The 20,289-nt window shown below is 51.4% G+C and overlaps 2 protein-coding genes across 4 annotated transcripts in view; one reads left to right on the forward strand and one right to left on the reverse strand.

The window, feature by feature from the left end:
- wwc3 (WWC family member 3) overlaps window positions 1–14,410 on the forward strand; it is a 24,496-nt gene extending 10,086 nt beyond the window's left edge. The window contains exons 6-23 of one of the 2 annotated variants that reach the window (XM_056413970.1): window positions 888–1,017; window positions 1,686–1,799; window positions 2,063–2,124; window positions 2,818–3,066; window positions 3,150–3,239; window positions 3,605–4,116; window positions 4,182–4,302; window positions 4,831–4,914; window positions 9,751–9,837; window positions 10,024–10,222; window positions 10,340–10,480; window positions 10,874–10,965; window positions 11,042–11,156; window positions 11,232–11,402; window positions 11,466–11,558; window positions 13,416–13,640; window positions 13,722–13,849; window positions 13,994–14,410. In XM_056413970.1, coding sequence (XP_056269945.1) covers window positions 888–1,017; window positions 1,686–1,799; window positions 2,063–2,124; window positions 2,818–3,066; window positions 3,150–3,239; window positions 3,605–4,116; window positions 4,182–4,302; window positions 4,831–4,914; window positions 9,751–9,837; window positions 10,024–10,222; window positions 10,340–10,480; window positions 10,874–10,965; window positions 11,042–11,156; window positions 11,232–11,402; window positions 11,466–11,558; window positions 13,416–13,640; window positions 13,722–13,849; window positions 13,994–14,060 — 2,680 coding nt within the window. In that variant the 3' untranslated portion in view covers window positions 14,061–14,410. The remainder of the gene's footprint in view (window positions 1–887; window positions 1,018–1,685; window positions 1,800–2,062; window positions 2,125–2,817; window positions 3,067–3,149; window positions 3,240–3,604; window positions 4,117–4,181; window positions 4,303–4,830; window positions 4,915–9,750; window positions 9,838–10,023; window positions 10,223–10,339; window positions 10,481–10,873; window positions 10,966–11,041; window positions 11,157–11,231; window positions 11,403–11,465; window positions 11,559–13,415; window positions 13,641–13,721; window positions 13,850–13,993) is intronic. The other variant, XM_056413971.1, reaches the window with a different exon arrangement.
- A 1,550-nt stretch (window positions 14,411–15,960) lies between these two features.
- On the reverse strand, window positions 15,961–20,188 carry traf3ip2l (TRAF3 interacting protein 2-like). 2 transcript variants are annotated; one of them, XM_056413973.1, is made up of 11 exons: window positions 19,789–20,188; window positions 18,687–18,799; window positions 17,938–18,458; window positions 17,784–17,817; window positions 17,658–17,719; window positions 17,480–17,577; window positions 17,338–17,406; window positions 16,895–17,011; window positions 16,741–16,815; window positions 16,456–16,644; window positions 15,961–16,178 (listed from the first exon to the last, which is right to left on the reverse strand). In XM_056413973.1, the coding sequence occupies exons 2-10, from the start codon at window positions 18,734–18,736 to the stop codon at window positions 16,498–16,500; spliced, it is 1,173 nt and encodes a 390-aa protein (XP_056269948.1). In that variant the 5' UTR covers window positions 18,737–18,799; window positions 19,789–20,188; the 3' UTR covers window positions 15,961–16,178; window positions 16,456–16,497. The 2 variants fall into 2 exon arrangements, with proteins under 2 accessions (XP_056269948.1, XP_056269947.1); XM_056413972.1 differs by lacking the exon at window positions 15,961–16,178 and having other exon boundaries at window positions 16,267–16,644.
- Window positions 20,189–20,289: the final 101 nt, after the last annotated feature.

A 20,289-nucleotide genomic window follows, 5' to 3' on the forward strand; every position in this document is an offset into this window, starting at 1 on the left:
TGCTCACGTGTACTGGCCCTTTAAATCAAAGCGCTCCATTGTTTTAACTCCAGGGGTCTCGAGCCTCGTGGCTGAGATTTCCCCTGCTCCCAGCGAGACAGTGAACGCAGCGCTTGAAGTCATCAACAATAAGGCCATCATCACATGATTGTTTTCACTAATATTCATAAAAACTAATTTCACCGTTCAATATAAATAAAATTGTATTATTACTCTTTTAATGACGTATAGTGGCTTTATTCTGTTTATTTTTTTAAATATTCTTTCATCTACCTTTTTTTATTTGTAAGAATTAAATTAATTAAAAGTATTTATTGAATTTTATTATTATTTATTTAGATTCTCAATAATAATCCATGGACTCAGTCTCATTAAATCTTTACAGCCTCAGAGTCACATGAATGTGAGGAGAAGTTTATGAGTTTTAATTTACATTAATAAGATGTTTTATTAGAATCTAACGAGACGTTCTATTGGCTGCGTCTGAGGGGGCGGAGCCAACTAACTCTCTGTCTCGCTCTCCTCTCTTCTCTCTTCTCTGTCTCTCTCTCTCCTCTCTCTGTCTCTCCTCTCTCTGTCTCTCTCTCCTCTCTTATCTCAGAATCAGAATCAGAAACAGTTTTATTGCCAGGAATGTTTTCACAAACAAACGAGGAATTTTTTTTGGTGGAAGGTGCAACATTTGGACATGACAAACAAACAACAATCAACACGACAGAAAGACAACAAATAATGTGAAGTGTTTGGGTGTGTGCTTCAAGTGGTCTCTCTCTCCTCTCTCTCCTGTCTCTCTCTCTCTCTCTCTCTCTCTCTCTCTCTCTCTCTCTCTCTCTCTCTGTCTCTGTCTCTGTCTCTCTCTCTCCTCTCTCTCTCTCTCTCTCTCTCAGGATCGACAGGAAGATGTCGAGCAGTCAGACCAACTACAAGCTGGACGAGGCTCAGGCCATCTTCAGCGAGCTGCGCAGCATCAAGAAGAACATCAGCGCCGGAGAGAAGGAGAGGCAGGACCTCATCCAGGTGAGGAGGCGCAGAGACATGACATCATAGAGGAGCAGAGGCAGGACCTCATCCAGGTGAGGAGGAGTCACATGACCTCATAGAGGAGCAGAGGCAGGACCTCATCCAGGTGAGGAGGAGTCACATGACATCATAGAGGAGCAGAGGCAGGACCTCATCCAGGTGAGGAGGAGTCACATGACATCATAGAGGAGCAGAGGCAGGACCTCATCCAGGTGAGGAGGAGTCACATGACCTCATAGAGGAGCAGAGGCAGGACCTCATCCAGGTGAGGAGGAGTCACATGACATCATAGAGGAGCAGAGGCAGGACCTCATCCAGGTGAGGAGGAGTCACATGACCTCATAGAGGAGCAGAGGCAGGACCTCATCCAGGTGAGGAGGAGTCACATGACATCATAGAGGAGCAGAGGCAGGACCTCATCCAGGTGAGGAGGAGTCACATGACCTCATAGAGGAGTAGAGGCAGGACCTCATCCAGGTGAGGAGGAGCAGACACATCACAGAGGAGCAGCAACAAAGTATCGAGTGAGGATCATCAGATGTGAAACATTGTATCAGTTCTGCACACTTAAAGGAACATTCAACAGTCTGAATATTTAAATGCTTTTATTTTATACAGAATCCCATTTCTTAATAATCTCTTCTCCTTCTCCTCCTCCTCCTCAGAGCCTCGCCAAGATCACCGTGAACTTCCAGAGCGGCGAGGTGGCGCCCGGCGAGGACCCGTGTACCCTGCTGCAGTACTGTGACACGGGCAGTCAGACCGACATCATGGGGGAGGTAGGAGGAGGAGGAGGAGGAGGAGGAGGAGGACGAGGAGGAGGAGGAGGTCGAGCTCTTTGTATAAGATGTGAACAGAGTCCGTTCAGCCCGTTCTAAATACTTTGGTGCTTCATGTTCACCTCTTAAGTTATTTATTTAAAGTGTTACTCAAGCAGCCAATGAGGTGAGGGGATACGACGTCATGAGGACGAACGGACCAATCGGCTGCTCTGCTGTTGACCACATGACGTAGAACTCAAAGAGCTCCTCTCTCTCCACAGGGGTCGTCTCACCTGGTGGACAAAGTCAAAGTCCACTGGCAGTACGAGGAGGCCAAGAGGAAGTGCGTGTGCGTGTGCGTGTGCGTGTGCGTGTGCGTGTGTGTGTGTGTGTCATGGCGGCTGCTCGCCGGGCGGCGGCGGCCAGAGGAATGAGCTGGGTGGTCACATTCTTCCCTCGCCGCGCTGCTGCTGACTGTGTGCTGCCTTTGTGTGCAGCCAGAGATACACACACACACACATATACACACACACGCATACACATGTATACACACATAAACACACACACATACACACACTTACACACACACGCATACATACGTATACACACATAAACACACACACTTACCCATACACACATATACGCATACACACATATACACACATAAACACACACACATACACACGCACACACATAAACATACACACATACACATACAAACACACACTTACACACATAAACACACACACACATAGAAACACATAAACATACACGCACATAGAAACACACACACATATACACACACACATATACACACATAAACATACACACACACACGCACACACATATACACACATAAACATACACACGCACATACAAACACACACTTACACACATAAACACATACACACATATACACACATTAACACACACACATACACACGCACACACATACAAACATATACATACACTCACACACACACCATGCCCCCCCCCTGTGTGAAGGGTTCCTCACCCCCTGCCCCCCCCCCCCCAGGGTGCAGAGCACCCAGCACCAGCTGGCCCAGCTGGACAGCGAGAGCTGGTCGGGTCGGGCCGAGGCCGACCGGGACCGGGACTTCCTGCAGCTGCTGCGTGAGAAGGAGGCGCTGCTGCAGGAGCTGGTGCTGGTCAGCCGGCAGCAGCACTCTGAGGAGAACCTGCTGCAGCTGGAGGAGGAGCGCCGCCGGCTGGAGGAGGAGGTGCAGCGGGCCCACAGCTCCCAGAGCCAGGGAGCCAATCAGAGGTCAGCAGCGTGTTGCCTTCATGTTTATCATTTAGATGTTACAACACGGTGATGGTGACTTCCTGCTCCTCCTCCTCCTCCAGGATCCTGCAGCAGGAGAAGAGGAACGCTCTGCTGAGGCAGCTGGAGGAGGCCACGCGCATCACCACCTACCTCCACTCGCAGCTCAAGAGGTCTGGACCACAGGTTCTCCTCCTGGAGAACGTCACCATGTTCTCCTCCAGGAGAACGTCACCATGTTCCTCTTGTCTCTGATCTCATGATGATGCGTTCAGGCTCTGCTCAGTGAAAATGAGAACTGAGCGTTAGAATGACTTTTGGGACTGAAGTTGAAAATAAATGTAAACCTCTTCCTCCCCCCCCCTCCTCCCATCCCCCCCTCCTCCTCTTCCTCCCCCCCCTCATCCTCCTCTTCCCCCCTCATCTTCCTCCCCCTCCTCCTCTTCCTCCCCTCCTCATCTTCCTCCCCCTCCTCCTCTTCCTCCCCTCCTCATCTTCCTCCTCCCCCCTCCTCCCCCCTCCTCCCCTCCTCCTCCAGCCTGTCGGCCAGCTCCCTGACGGTGTCGTCCAGCAGCAGTCGTGGCTCCCTGGCGTCGAGTCGTGGCTCGTTGGCGTCGAGCCGCGGCTCCCTGAGCTCCGTCAGCTTCAGCGACATCTACGGCGTCCCTCAGTACGAGCGTCTGGACGGCGCCGGCGAGCCGCCGGACCCTCACCTGCGCTGCCTGCCGCAGCCGGACGGCTCCGCCTCCGGCGCCGAGCCGCCGGGCAGGAGCAAGCGTTGCCACGACGCCCCGCGCTCGCTGGCCTCGCTGTCCTCGCGCTCCTCGCTGTCCTCCCTGTCGCCGCCCGGCTCGCCCATGGACGCCGCGCCCTACCTGCCGCCGGACTGCCCCCTCACGCAGATGACGGAGGAGTACATGGAGCAGGCGGGCCGCGGCCTGCTGGAGGGGCTGCGGGCGCCGCCCGACCCGGGAGGCTCCGCCCACCCGCCGGACAACAAGGGCCACAGAGACGCCGCCGCGGTGACCCCGGGAGCCTTCACCCCCACAGGCGAGTGACGGAGAGGGTGACCATGTGACCATGTGACCATGTGACTGACCCCCTCCCTCCCTTAGGAGTCACCCTGAGGGGGAACAGCGCCAACAGGAGCGGCCGGCGGGCCCGGAGAGTCTCCACCGGCGTGTCCGAGGACGCTCTGGCCACAGACAGCGGTGTGTTCGAGGCCTGGGGCAGAAGGTGGGACATAAACAAGCAGCTCGTTGGAGCGACTCCGCCCCCTAGTGGCCGAGGAGCAAACCTGCAACACCCAGAATACTCTGACGTGATTTAGAGAAGTTACAGGGAGAAATATCACATTTACATGAATAATTCTACACGCATACAAATATAATATATAACAATATAGTTAAAATACAAAACTGTCAGGTTGAGTAATGATGCTGGACAATATATATTTCCTTTTATATAAACTTGTTAGATTAAAGTCCTTTAAATTAAACTCCTGCCAACGTTATACGTTGTGGGATTTTATTGTGAAAAGTAGGAACAGGAAGTGTGAAAGAAGTTTATTGACATGCAAAAAAACTATTAATAGAAATATTTGAAATTAAAATATCCCAAAGAAACACACAATGAATAAAAGACTCTGAGGTTCTGTAAATAAAATGTGGCATCATAATAAACATTTACACATATAAATAACAGCAAAGTAACAAGTTTAATGGCGTCTGAGGATCTAACGCTGCCCCCCCCCCCCCCCCACAGGGCCGAGGAGTCGGATGAGATGCTGTACATGAAGGACCTGAGCAGCTCTGTGAGCGAACCCCCCCAGATCCAGCTGGGTCTGCTGTGAGTGGAGTCTCCGAGTCCTCTTGGTTCCCCATGGGGCTCTAACTCTACACCCTGAGTAGACTAGTCCTCTTGGTTCCCCATGGGGCTCTAACTCTACACCCTGAGTGGATTAGTCCTCTTGGTTCCCCATGGGGCTCTAACTCTACACCCTGAGTGGACTAGTCCTCTTGGTTCCCCTCGGGGCTCTAACTCTACACCCTGAGTGGACTAGTCCTCTTGGTTCCCCATGGGGCTCTAACTCTACACCCTGAGTGGACTAGTCCTCTTGGTTCCCCTGGGCTCTAACTCTACACCCTGAGTGGACTAGTCCTCTTGGTTCCCCTCGGGGCTCTAACTCTACACCCTGAGTGGACTAGTCCTCTTGGTTCCCCATGGGGCTCTAACTCTACACCCTGAGTGGACTAGTCCTCTTGGTTCCCCATGGGGCTCTAACTCTACACCCTGAGTGGACTAGTCCTCTTGGTTCCCCATGGGGCTCTAACTCTACACCCTGAGTGGACTAGTCCTCTTGGTTCCCCTCAGGGCTCTAACTCTACACCCTGAGTGGACTAGTCCTCTTGGTTCCCTCAGGGCTCTAACTCTACACCCTGAGTGGACTAGTCCTCTTGGTTCCCCTCAGGGCTCTAACTCTACACCCTGAGTGGACTAGTCCTCTTGGTTCCCCTCAGGGCTCTAACTCTACACCCTGAGTGGACTAGTCCTCTTGGTTCCCCATGGGGCTCTAACTCTACACCCTGAGTGGACTAGTCCTCTTGGTTCCCCATGGGGCTCTAACTCTACACCCTGAGTGGACTAGTCCTCTTGGTTCCCTTCAGGGCTCTAACTCTACACCCTGAGTGGACTAGTCCTCTTGGTTCCCTTCAGGGCTCTAACTCTACACCCTGAGTGGACTAGTCCTCTTGGTTCCCCTCGGGGCTCTAACTCTACACCCTGAGTGGACTAGTCCTCTTGGTTCCCCATGGGGCTCTAACTCTACACCCTGAGTGGACTAGTCCTCTTGGTTCCCCTCGGGGCTCTAACTCTACACCCTGAGTGGACTAGTCCTCTTGGTTCCCCTCGGGGCTCTAACTCTACACCCTGAGTGGACTAGTCCTCTTGGTTCCCCTGGGGCTCTAACTCTACACCCTGAGTGGACTAGTCCTCTTGGTTCCCCTCGGGCTCTAACTCTACACCCTGAGTGGACTAGTCCTCTTGGTTCCCCATGGGGCTCTAACTCTACACCCTGAGTGGACTAGTCCTCTTGGTTCCCCATGGGGCTCTAACTCTACACCCTGAGTGGACTAGTCCTCTTGGTTCCCCTCGGGGCTCTAACTCTACACCCTGAGTGGACTAGTCCTCTTGGTTCCCCTCGGGCTCTAACTCTACACCCTGAGTGGACTAGTCCTCTTGGTTCCCCATGGGGCTCTAACTCTACACCCTGAGTGGACTAGTCCTCTTGGTTCCCCATGGGGCTCTAACTCTACACCCTGAGTGGACTAGTCCTCTTGGTTCCCCATGGGCCTCTAACTCTACACCCTGAGTGGACTAGTCCTCTTGGTTCCCCATGGGGCTCTAACTCTACACCCTGAGTGGACTAGTCCTCTTGGTTCCCCATGGGGCTCTAACTCTACACCCTGAGTGGACTAGTCCTCTTGGTTCCCCATGGGGCTCTAACTCTACACCCTGAGTGGACTAGTCCTCTTGGTTCCCCTCGGGGCTCTAACTCTACACCCTGAGTGGACTAGTCCTCTTGGTTCCCCATGGGGCTCTAACTCTACACCCTGAGTGGACTAGTCCTCTTGGTTCCCCTCGGGGCTCTAACTCTACACCCTGAGTGGACTAGTCCTCTTGGTTCCCCATGGGGCTCTAACTCTACACCCTGAGTGGACTAGTCCTCTTGGTTCCCCATGGGGCTCTAACTCTACACCCTGAGTGGACTAGTCCTCTTGGTTCCCCATGGGGCTCTAACTCTACACCCTGAGTGGACTAGTCCTCTTGGTTCCCCTCGGGCTCTAACTCTACACCCTGAGTGGACTAGTCCTCTTGGTTCCCCATGGGGCTCTAACTCTACACCCTGAGTGGACTAGTCCTCTTGGTTCCCCTCGGCTCTAACTCTACACCCTGAGTGGACTAGTCCTCTTGGTTCCCCATGGGGCTCTAACTCTACACCCTGAGTGGACTAGTCCTCTTGGTTCCCCATGGGGCTCTAACTCTACACCCTGAGTGGACTAGTCCTCTTGGTTCCCCATGGGGCTCTAACTCTACACCCTGAGTGGACTAGTCCTCTTGGTTCCCCATGGGGCTCTAACTCTACACCCTGAGTGGACTAGTCCTCTTGGTTCCCCTGGGCTCTAACTCTACACCCTGAGTGGACTAGTCCTCTTGGTTCCCCATGGGGCTCTAACTCTACACCCTGAGTGGACTAGTCCTCTTGGTTCCCCATGGGGCTCTAACTCTACACCCTGAGTGGACTAGTCCTCTTGGTTCCCCTCGGGACTCTAACTCTACACCCTGAGTGGACTAGTCCTCTTGGTTCCCCTGGGCTCTAACTCTACACCCTGAGTGGACTAGTCCTCTTGGTTCCCCATGGGGCTCTAACTCTACACCCTGAGTGGACTAGTCCTCTTGGTTCCCCATGGGCTCTAACTCTACACCCTGAGTGGACTAGTCCTCTTGGTTCCCCATGGGCTCTAACTCTACACCCTGAGTGGACTAGTCCTCTTGGTTCCCCATGGGCTCTAACTCTACACCCTGAGTGGACTAGTCCTCTTGGTTCCCCATGGGGCTCTAACTCTACACCCTGAGTGGACTAGTCCTCTTGGTTCCCCATGGGGCTCTAACTCTACACCCTGAGTGGACTAGTCCTCTTGGTTCCCCATGGGGCTCTAACTCTACACCCTGAGTGGACTAGTCCTCTTGGTTCCCCATGGGACTCTAACTCTACACCCTGAGTGGACTAGTCCTCTTGGTTCCCCTCGGGCTCTAACTCTACACCCTGAGTGGACTAGTCCTCTTGGTTCCCCATGGGGCTCTAACTCTACACCCTGAGTGGACTAGTCCTCTTGGTTCCCCATGGGGCTCTAACTCTACACCCTGAGTGGACTAGTCCTCTTGGTTCCCCTGGGGCTCTAACTCTACACCCTGAGTGGACTAGTCCTCTTGGTTCCCCTCGGGGCTCTAACTCTACACCCTGAGTGGACTAGTCCTCTTGGTTCCCCTCGGGGCTCTAACTCTACACCCTGAGTGGACTAGTCCTCTTGGTTCCCCATGGGGCTCTAACTCTACACCCTGAGTGGACTAGTCCTCTTGGTTCCCCATGGGGCTCTAACTCTACACCCTGAGTGGACTAGTCCTCTTGGTTCCCCATGGGGCTCTAACTCTACACCCTGAGTGGACTAGTCCTCTTGGTTCCCCATGGGGCTCTAACTCTACACCCTGAGTGGACTAGTCCTCTTGGTTCCCATCGGGGCTCTAACTCTACACACTGAGTGGACTAGTCCTCTTGGTTCCCATGGGCTCTAACTCTACACCCTGAGTGGACTAGTCCTCTTGGTTCCCCATGGGGCTCTAACTCTACACCCTGAGTGGACTAGTCCTCTTGGTTCCCCATGGGGCTCTAACTCTACACCCTGAGTGGACTAGTCCTCTTGGTTCCCCATGGGGCTCTAACTCTACACCCTGAGTGGACTAGTCCTCTTGGTTCCCCATGGGCTCTAACTCTACACCCTGAGTGGACTAGTCCTCTTGGTTCCCATGGGGCTCTAACTCTACACCCTGAGTGGACTAGTCCTCTTGGTTCCCCTGGGCTCTAACTCTACACCCTGAGTGGACTAGTCCTCTTGGTTCCCTGGGCTCTAACTCTACACCCTGAGTGGACTAGTCCTCTTGGTTCCCCTGGGGCTCTAACTCTACACCCTGAGTGGACTAGTCCTCTTGGTTCCCCATGGGGCTCTAACTCTACACCCTGAGTGGACTAGTCCTCTTGGTTCCCCTCGGGCTCTAACTTCTACACCCTGAGTGGACTAGTCCTCTTGGTTCCTCATGGGGCTCTAACTCTACACCCTGAGTGGACTAGTCCTCTTGGTTCCCCATGGGACTCTAACTCTACACCCTGAGTGGACTAGTCCTCTTGGTTCCCCATGGGGCTCTAACTCTACACCCTGAGTGGACTAGTCCTCTTGGTTCCCCATGGGGCTCTAACTCTACACCCTGAGTGGACTAGTCCTCTTGGTTCCCCATGGGGCTCTAACTCTACACCCTGAGTGGACTAGTCCTCTTGGTTCCCCATGGGGCTCTAACTCTACACCCTGAGTGGACTAGTCCTCTTGGTTCCCTCGGGCTCTAACTCTACACCCTGAGTGGACTAGTCCTCTTGGTTCCCCATGGGGCTCTAACTCTACACCCTGAGTGGACTAGTCCTCTTGGTTCCCCATGGGGCTCTAACTCTACACCCTGAGTGGACTAGTCCTCTTGGTTCCCCATGGGGCTCTAACTCTACACCCTGAGTGGACTTGTCCTCTTGGTTCCCCATGGGGCTCTAACTACACCATGAGTGGACTAGTCCTCTTGGTTCCCCATGGGGCTCTAACTCTACACCCTGAGTGGACTAGTCCTCTTGGTTCCCCTCGGGGCTCTAACTCTACACCTTGAGTGGACTAGTCCTCTTGGTTCCCCTCGGGGCTCTAACTCTACACCCTGAGTGGACTAGTCCTCTTGGTTCCCCTCGGGGCTCTAACTCTACACCCTGAGTGGACTAGTCCTCTTGGTTCCCCATGGGGCTCTAACTCTACACCCTGAGTGGACTAGTCCTCTTGGTTCCCCTCGGGGCTCTAACTCTACACCCTGACCCTGCAGGTGGGAGTCCGGGTCTCAGTCCCTCCGGCTGCACCTGCTGCAGCTCAAGAACTTGAACCGGTCTACGGTGAGAGACGGCTGTAAAGTGTGAGTACCTTCATCTCTGAAGTTTAGCTTAGCACGAGATACCTGGACCAATGGGTGAGCAGCCAGATCAAAAGTTGCATTACCGTCCTCGCCACCAGGGGGCAATCACACAGAGGAACTCAGAGTGTAACCCTGTAGAGAAACACGTGTTACATGTGATAAAGAATCGTGACTCCGCCCCCACAGGTACGTAAAGGTGCACCTGGTCCCTCTGGACTCGGCCCGGCCCTGTGCCTTCTACTGCTGCACGGCGCTGGAGCCTCAGGCCCAGATGAGCTTCAACGAGGGCTTCCGCATCCCCGTCGCCGGGGGCAACCTGGCGGCCTGCGCCCTGCAGCTGTCCGTCTGCTCGCCGGGACCCCTGGACCCCCAGGAGGAAGTGCTGGTGGGTCGCCCCGGCTAAGAGGACCACGGGCGCTGCTTGTTGGTGGTCCTAACGGGGGGGGGGGGAGTCTGCAGCCTTGTTGGTGGTCCTAACAGGTGTGTGTGTGTGTGTGTGTAGGGCGAGGCCCGCGTGGGCCTGGCTGAGTGTGAGGGGACCACGGAGATGGCCTACCATTGGCTGAGGGTGCACACGCCCAGCGGGACCCCGGAGACCCCCAGACTGGATCAGAAGAGCACCGAGACCAGGGCCCGAAACACGGTGTGTGTGTGTGTATTTATATATATTGTGATATATATATATGTGTATATAACAATATATATATATATATATTATATATACACATATATTGTTATATATATGTGTTTGTGTGTGTATATATATTATATATATATATATATGCGTGTGTATATATTATATATATGTGTAGATATATATATATGTGTGTGTATATATATATTTATATTGTTATATATATGTGTGTGTATATGTTGGCTCGAAGCCAACATATGTGTGTTCTTTCTCATGGGAACCAAGTACACACACTCACACACACACACACGTGCGTGATGAAGCTCCTCCTCCTGCGGTGGTATGAAGTCACTGAGCTGTCGATCAGGAGTCAGGAATGTGAGCCGCTCCTCTGTCACACAGGACGGTCTGCTGTCCCGCTCCACCTGCACCCACCTGGAGGAGCAGGAGGCGGAGCTTCAGAAGAAGGAGGAGGAGGAGTCGGCGTCCGACAGGTGAACCGCTCCTTCCCGCTCGTTGACCTTTGACCGTTGGAGTAAAACGTCGTTGACGCGTCTCTTCGCTCCTCAGGGGTCAGCAGGCGGCGTCGGTGGACAGCGGCTGCGGCGCGGCGGCGTTCTCGGAGGGCGTGGCCACCACCGGGGGGCGCTGCGAGGCCCCGGGCGGCCGGCCGTCTGCGGTGAAGGTAACGTGTGCCGGTCCTGAGGCTCAGGGGTCCGGGGGGTCCGGAGGAATTTCCTCTAAGAGGCGGTCTACGCAGGTGGAGAAGGCCACCATGACGGAGGGCCCGTTCCCCGAGCCGGCGCCACTGGCCCGGCCCAAAGAGAGGGGGGGGGGCCGCTGGGGCCACGCCTCACCCTTCATGCGCGGCAGCACCATCGTGCGCTCGCAGACCTTCTCGCCCGGAGCCCGGAGCCAGTACGTCTGCAGGGTGAGTGTTGTTGTTGTTGTTGTTGTTGTTGTTCCGGCTCTACATCAACACCTCTGGTCTCAGTTGTATCGCAGTGACAGCGACAGCTCGACGCTCCCGAAGAAATCTCCTTTTGTCAGGAACACGTTGGAGAGACGAACGCTGAGATATAAGCAGGTGAGGAGGAGGAGGATATATAAATATATTAATATATATATGTTATACGTGTGTATATATTATATTTATATATTTATACGTTTGTGTGTATTTATATATACATAAAATAAATATAGTATATGGATTATATATATAAATAAAATAAATATAATATATGTATTTTTTATATATATATATTAGGGCTGGGCACGTTAAAGCGTTAATCTTGCGTTAACGCATCAATTAATTAACGCCGACAATTATTTTATCGCGCTTTAACGCAGGTTTTATTATTTATTTTATTATTGTAAAAGTGTGTTGCTCACAGGCTTTTATTTTGTAAAAGTCTGCTTCTGATTGCTGCGGAGCCGGAAAAGAAAGTCATTCTCGGTTTAACAAACATGGAGAATCTCAACAAATGACGGCAGGTATGAGACTCAAGACACACGTCACACGGAGAATACACGAGCTGGATGAAAGGAGAGGACTGCAAAGCGACAGCTTCACAACGTGCTGCTGCTCTCATGGGGACGACTGGACATCGGGGGACCAGACGTCCTCTTTCCCCGGACACGTCCTGCTTCTGAGACCTACAACATGCGTCCGGCAGGGATTCCAAAAACGTCGGGATTTTGCGTTTCTCTGGGTTTTCATAAACTTGTATTTACCCCTTACAAGTTTTGGAAATGGTATCTCCCTTCTTACGTGAGCTCTGACGGTATAGAGAACAGTCATTGGTCGACCGATCTCAGGGTTGCCAGATACACGATAATTATCCTCCAAATACAACCATGTTGAGCCTTTGGTACGATACTTCACCGTCTCCAACCTGGCAACACGGAGCACCTCGCCGCCTCCACTAGTTCATTGTTGTTTGTGGGGCATGCTATACACTACAACCAGCGCCGCCGCTCCCATAGCGCACTACGCGCTGTGCGGAGGGCACCACTTCCTGAGGGGCTCCACTAAATAGGCAACGAAAAAATCCTCATAGTTATAATAATTATAAAGCCAATATTATTTCAGTCTAGAAATATTAGGCACCTTTTAGGCATGTATATCACAAAACAGGCAGAACAAGAGAGATGTTTAATCTCAGCCCCCCCCCCGAGACGAAGTGTCCTCTTTTTCACAAACTCAAATCTGGTCACCCTACTGGATGTCACTCGGTGACCACAATGACCTCGGAGTTACTGAGCATTATATTGATGAGAAGTGGGCGCTGCATTCACATGCCCTGACTGATGAACACAGAGGAGACACATGATGCTGAAACGTGCGCGGGACACTTTACTGAAGTTGCACAGCAGTGGAATGTGACAAATAAAGTCACCACACTGAGCAGATAGAGCACCAGAGATGATCGCTGCTGCGAGACGACTGCCTTTGATCATGTCCCTGCTTCAGTCTCCAGCGCTCTGTCACAGTGTCTCTGCATAACAGTGCATTTGACAATGTCCTGACAGATTTTATGGCACTTTAGTTCATATGGCAGAACATTTAAAATAAGTGTCAAGTTCTAGGAATTGACAAACTGCACTGAAAGTGTTTTCTGGTGTCTCTAACAGGGACAACACATGTTATGGCACTTGCATTCATATGGCAGAACATTTAAAATAGAAGTGCGCTATACACTACTTTTGAATTAATTATTGGATTTTGCGTATACAAATGCGATTAATCAGGGAAATCATGCGATTACAATTTCTAATCGTTGCCCAGCCCTAATATATATATATTTATACACGTATATATGTGTGTGTATGTGTATATATATATATATTTGTTATATATAAAAAATAAATATGTATATATATTTTCAAGCTTCACCTGTAAGGTCATGAGGAACCAGGTACTGACTGTGTATGTGTGTCTCAGCAGTCGTTCCGGTCCTCTCTAGCTGAGCAGCCCACTAGGACTTCTCTGGACCTGGAGCTGGACCTCCAGGCCTGCAGGACCCGCCAGAGGCAGCTGATGGAGGAGCTGGGCGCCCTGAGAGAGCTCAAGCTGAGGCTGGAGGACCCGCAGGAGGCCGGCGAGCCGCCCCACTGGGCCCTGAGGGACGAGCGCCTACGCTGCCTACTCAGAGAGGCCCAGAGACAGGTGAGGACCCCATGGACCAGTAGGACCCCCCCAGGGACCAGGTAGGACCAGGGCGCCGTCTGACCTCCTTTGTCTCCTCAGGCCAACCAGAGCGAGCAGGAGCAGCGTCAGGAGGAGGCGGCCGAGAGGAGGCTGAGGAAGGCTTCCAAGGAGGTCCTGCAGATGAGGGGCCAGAACCACAAGGAGCCCCTCCCCGTGCAGACCTTCAGGTCCGGACCCCTCTAGACTAGACTAACATAACTTCACACAGAATGTTTTATTTGTGTTCTCTACATTAAGGTTGTTGTTGTGCTCCAGCTGCTCGTCATCGACGGGCTTTTATTTTGAAAGTAACTGTGTGCTTCCTGTCTCAGGGAGAAGATGGCGTTCTTCACGCGGCCGAGGTTCAACGTTCCTCCGCTGCCGGCGGACGACGTGTGAGACGAACATGAAGAACTCGTCATGCAGTGACCTTCATCTTTTTATGAACTCATGAAGTACCGAGGACTCTGGGGAGGGACACACACACACACACAGAGAGGGACACACACAGAGGGACACGCACACACATAGAGAGAGAGGGACACACACAGAGGGACACGCACACACATAGAGAGAGAGGGACACACACACATAGAGAGAGAGGGACACGCACACACATAGAGAGAGAGGGACACACACGATGGTGAAGATTAGAAGGTTTCATATTTTTCAGTGTTTGTGGTTTTTATTACAAACGACAAATGATCAAAGACGAGATGGTTGAGTTCACTTTGGGGGTGGGGGTGGGGTGAACACGGAGGGGGGGGACACACGGGGGGGCACAAGGGGGGGTGAACACGGAGGGGGGGGGACACGGTGAGGCGCACGTCTCCCGTGTGACTCGTGGAAGTTATTTAAAGAACTTCTTTCCTTGACGGAGACGAAGCTGCTTCCTGCTTCAGACGTAGAACAAACAGCACTTCATGTTACCCGTCTGGACTCTAGTTAGTTTCCTAATTCTTAAAGTTATTTACATACGTCACTTTGTAATCCTCTTTTATTACAGATGCCTTGTTTTTATTAATATTATGACTTTTTCAACATATGAACATAAGAGACACTGTATCGAGTATTATTGTTGTAATGCTGCAGTGTTACGTTGTGAAGATAAAACAAACTCATCCAGCTCGCCTCCACTTCCTGTTAACACACTTCTCCAGAAGAACCAGTCAGCAACTTGCACCTCAACTTCCTGTTACGAGACGCTGAGGCCGAGAGGCACTCTGAATATGAGAGAACAGGCAGAAACAACAAGACAACAGGCGGAAACAAGACAACAGGCAGAAACAATGAGACAACAGGCAGAAACAACAAGCAGAAACAACACAACAGGCAGGAACAACAAAACAGGCAAAGGAAACGAGCAGAAACAACAAGAGTTGTTTGTTCATTTAATATTTAATTCTGATGATGTACAAGATGAAAACGTGATAAACTTTTAAAGATGTATGTAGTCTTTAAAGAACATCTGCCATCAAAACTAATGAAAGTAAATATTTACTCTTCGTAATAAGACAGAATTACAATAACAGAACAATAACTGCATCCAGCTGTTGAGACCGTGATGAAGAAACAGATTAAAGCTCTAAAGTTTCACAAATATGAAAAATAATATAACAAATAAAAAGGTAAACGTTGAACTCGTGGGATGAAATAAAAACAGCGTTCACTCCGAGACTTCAGTGTCACTTCAAAGGCTCAAATTATATTTACGCAACATAATTAATATTCATATTCCAGGAGAAACGTTCACGGAGCACCCTTAAAGGGACAGTTCACTCTTAAAGAGACGGTTCACTCTTAAAGAGACGGTTCACCCATAAAGAGACAGTTCACCCGTAAAGAGACGGTTCACCCATAAAGAGACAGTTCACCCGTAAAGAGACAGTTCACAGTTACACTTTAAAGAGACAGTTCACAGTTGCAGCTTCAAGTTTGGTTGAAAAACACAGAAAGAACTGAACATTTGACCAGGATCTCTCTCTATGGGGTCTCTCTCTCTCTTAGGGTCCCTCTCTGGGTCTCCCTCTATATGGGGATGGACACTGTGGTGGTCTCTGGGGGTCTCAATATGGGGATGACACGGTGGTGGTCTCTGGGGGTCTCTCCGGGGGTCTCTGGTCCCTCTATATGGGGATGAACACGGTGGTCTCTGGGGGTCTCTGGTCCCTCTATATGGGGATGGACACGGGGGTCTCTGGTCCCTCTATATGGGGATGGACACGGTGGGATGGACACTGGGGTCTCTGGTCCCTCTATATGGGGATGGACACGGTGGTCTCTGGGGGTCTCTGGTCCCTCTATGGGGATGGACACGGTGGGGGTCTCTGGTCCCTCTATATGGGGATGGACACGGGGGTCTCTGGTCCCTCTATGGGGATGGACACGGTGGTCTCTGGGGGTCTCTCTGGGGGTCTCTGGTCCCTCTATATGGGGATGGACACGGTGGTCTCTGGGGGTCTCTGGTCCCTCTATATGGGGATGGACACGGTGGTCTCTGGGGGTCTCTGGTCCCTCTATGGGGATGGACACGGTGGTCTCTGGGGGTCTCTCTGGGGGTCTCTGGTCCCTCTATATGGGGATGGACACGGTGGTCTCTGGTCTCTGGTCTCAATATGGGGATGGACACGGTGGTCTCTGGGGGTCTCTCTGGGGGTCGCTGGTCCCTCTATATGGGGATGGACACGGTGGTGGTCTCTGGTCCCTCTATGAGGTTTGGACACGGTGGGGGTCTCTCTGGGGGTCTCTGGTCCCTCTATATGGGGATGGACACGGTGGTCTCTGGGGGTCTCAATATGGGGATGGACACGGTGGTCTCTGGGGGTCTCTGGTCCCTCTATATGGGGATGGACACGATGGTGGGCAGCGCCCCGATGGGAGGAGAGACGTACTTCTCGACCCTCATCAGCCGCCGCAGGATGTCGTCGCGGTGGAGCGGCCACTCGTACACGTGTGTGTTCTGCAGCCAGTTCGGGACGTGACACTGCGATCGAGACGACAACAAACAAACAAACAAACAAACAAACAGCCCTCAGTAGCGTCACAGCCAGCAGGCCAGAGTCTTCTCGTCTTCACTCACCTTCTTGGCTCGAGGAAACACGACCGGGATGAAGCGGAAGTTCTTGCTCCCGTTCTGGATGAACTCATTCTGGAGCTTCAGAGAACAACAACAACATCAACAACAACATGACAACAAGCTGTTTGAGTCTGTGAGGGGGGGGGCTGTTGCAAACCTGTTTGTGGATGTAGACGGTGTTGAAGGTGCGCTCGTCGTTCTCCAGCCCGACGGGGGACGCCGTCACGGTCTCGTAGTACTTGGGACTGATGATGATGATGATCAGGTACTCTTTCTGGGGAAGGAGGGGGGCGGGGGGGTGGAAGTTACAGTCGATTAGAACTACTAAAGGATCATCTTAAACTTATATTTTATCGTATTTAATTAATTATCTTTTATTTATTTACATAAATTTAGGTATTTATTTTATTAACATTTATTTTATTTACATTTTTATTTTTTATTTGAATGTATTTGATGTTTTTACATTATTTTATTCATTAAATTGTATTTATTATATTTACATCTGTTACATATATTACATTTATTTAATTGTATGTATTTTATTTACATTATTCAGTGTATTGTGTGTATGTGTTGATGTTGGCTCCTCCCCCTCACCTCGCTCAGGTAGCGCTCCATGAAGTCGATCTTGCTGATGCTCCTGAACTGCTGCTCGAAGATATCGATCTGAAACGAGTCGTCACGCGGTCAGACAAACGCTTCCTCCCCGAGATCAAAGCCCCGGCGGCGGCGGCCGTACGTGCGTGTCGAAGCCGTTGTGTCGCAGCAGAGCCACGAAGTTGATGATCTCGTTGACGTGTTTGTCGTCGTCGGCTTCGTACGTCACGAAAACTCTTCCTGGACGGAGAGAGAGGAACACGGGGTCGAGCACACGGCACGCTGAAGATGAAGATGATGAAGGTGAAGGTGACACTCACTCTGCTCCAGCGACAGCGGCGCGCTGTGAGGCGGCTTCTCTTTGGCCGGAGCGACGCAGCGGCTGCAGGAAAAAAACTTTTTAAAAAGAATCGAGGAAGACGACGAAGAATCAGAAAAGAACTCACTGAGAAACTCCAGAGGCCGGAAGTCTGAAGACACCTGGAGACAGAGAGGAAGTTACAGGAGACAAGGGAGACCCCTCCGGTTGTATAGAAGACTATGTTCATGTGTTCAAGCTGCATTCTCTCTCCTGGCCACCAGGGGGAGAATCAGACTCACCGTAGGCCGGGTGGTACTGAGGCCACGCCCCCGCCGGCCCCCCGTTGAAGCCGTCTGGAGGACAGCAGGCGCAGCATGGCGCCCCCTGTGGCGAGCAGGAGTATGGCGGCAGCGTGTGGTGGTACATGTTCCCCGACGGCGGGTCGGAGCAGAGCGACAGCGGCGGCTCCAGGCTGCTCAGACTCGGGCTGCGGCGGCCCGGCGGCGACCCGAACCGGACCCCCGACGCGCCGCCGTCCTCCCGGCTGCCGGGGAACGCCGAGCCGCCGCTGGCGAAGCTCGGGTGCTGCCAGGCGCCGTCGGCCCGGCTGGGGAACGGCGTGGGATGGCTGTACCCGGCGGGCAGGCGGCCCGGCGGCTGGTACCAGCAGGAGCCGGCGCCGCCCGGCGGGTACGAGTACGACGGGTCCGAGCAGAAGGGGGCGTGGCCCGGCTCGTGGGCGCCGCCCGCCGCCCGCTCCTCCGTGCTCATGGTCTCGTCGTCCTCCTCCGGCGTGTTGGGGTGGAGCCGGCGCCGCTGGCTGTGGGCAGAGAGACGGACTCGTGACCACGAGCCTCAGGTTGTGAGAGCGTCGTCTTTCCCACGGTCAGTGAACACATCGTCAAAGTTTACAAATGGTGACATTTTATTCGACATTAAAATCCCTCAGAACATTTGACTTTAATCAGATCGTGTTACACTAAACTGAGCTCAGTGAAACGATGACGTCACGATGGAGTCATGAGAACACGTGATCACCTGAACTCACCTGCCGGGCTGTGGAGGCTCTGCCGCCGGGTGGAGGCGCGCGGGCAGCATCACTGGACCTCCCGCTGCTCGCCGCGGCCGCGCGCGTCCGCCGGAAGAATCATCCGGAGAAAACTGGAGACAAAAAATAACTTCTTTTTTTTATGTGCACGTTAAATGTGGCGCGCGCCCACGCTGAAGCTTCTGCACGCGCACGCCATGACGCGGCGTCTCCCACACGGGGACTTTTTCTCTGACAGCGTGCACACACACACACACACGTGGAAATAAAGAAACCACACGCCTTCCAGCAGACGACGGTTCCTGATGATCTTTGAGATTAAACATCATTCTCAGTTTGACACACATTAAAATAACTAAAAGCTTTTTAGTGAAAGCAGAACTCAAAACTACACAAAAGCACATTTAGACCAGTAAAATAAAACTGAGTGACTGAGCTAATAGTGAGTAATAAATAATGAATAAAGCGTGTGTCTCATAAGGAGGCTGGATGGAGTGCTTCTACAGATGAAAAAATATTTTTATAAATATTTTTAAATCAATGAAACACTTTCTAGAAAAAGGAAACTCAAAAATAGAAGTTTTGTATCACAAAATAATGAGAACTATTTGTAAATGAATGAGAAACTTACAATTAGAATAATGAATAACGACTTAATCACAGAGTATCTACTCATTAATAATACATCTTTAGTTAACACAATAATACTAAACTCAAAAAACTCATACATTTTAAATATTGTGGTATCCGTTTATAGATACTAAATTATCTGGGTATTTTGGGGTTCCTGTTTCTCCACCAGTGACGTCATTTTGTCCGTTTCCCGTGAATAAAGAATAAAAGCTTCTTGAGTAAACTCATTTCCAGTCACCAACGCGGTGCGCGGCCCCGCGGATAGTTCCTGTAACCGTGAAGTACTCTGTGCGGCCGCGCGCACATGCACGCGCATGAGCTTTCCACTGACCCAGAACCGTCGCACTTCATGCAGAAATAACCACAGTAGTAGAACGGTTCTGTGCGCGTGCACTCAGTACGAGGCGCGTGACCGTCACGAGCACACGCTATTTGTACAAGCATACAAACGAGAGACTTTAAAACTCACCGTCGATGTTCAGGTGTCCTCCAGGTGAGCAGCGGCAACACGACGTCAACAACAACAACAAAGTATCGACTTCGTGTTGTTTTGTCTGATGTAAATTAGATCAAACGTTCCTTTGATGTCGTCTGCGCGAGACACCTGAGAAGCTTTGAGGCGCGAGAGCTCCGCGTCTTCTTCACTCGCTACCCCGCAGAGAAGCCCCGCCCCTCCGGGACACACACTAACAGACACACACACACTAACAGACACACACAGACACTAAGACAGTAATCTGTTGGGTTACAATATTAAATAATTAAATATCATCATTCAATTATTTATGTTATTGGTTAATTTTTTGATTGTTTCCTATTTATTATTTATTTCTAAATAAATATTAATATTTTCCCTCCTTGTCATGTTTTATTCCTTTAATGAAGGAATAAGTGTCAAAAACTAAGAAACTTTGGATGACATCATTAAATTAAAGAAATGGAAAACAAATAATCTTTTTTCAATCTTTTA

This window comes from Pseudoliparis swirei, chromosome 5 (assembly GCF_029220125.1).
Source record: "Pseudoliparis swirei isolate HS2019 ecotype Mariana Trench chromosome 5, NWPU_hadal_v1, whole genome shotgun sequence".
NCBI lineage: Eukaryota > Metazoa > Chordata > Actinopteri > Perciformes > Liparidae > Pseudoliparis > Pseudoliparis swirei.

Coding starts and splice junctions, on each gene's coding strand:
- traf3ip2l (XM_056413973.1), bottom strand. CDS start 18,736: ATGCTGCCCGCGCGCCTCCACCCGGCGGCAGAGCCTCCACAGCCCGGC. Junction 18,459..18,686: donor GAGCCTCCACAGCCCGGCAG/GTGAGTTCAGGT, acceptor CTCTGCCCACAG/CCAGCGGCGCCGGCTCCACC. Junction 17,578..17,657: donor GCCGCTGTCGCTGGAGCAGA/GTGAGTGTCACC, acceptor CTCTCCGTCCAG/GAAGAGTTTTCGTGACGTAC.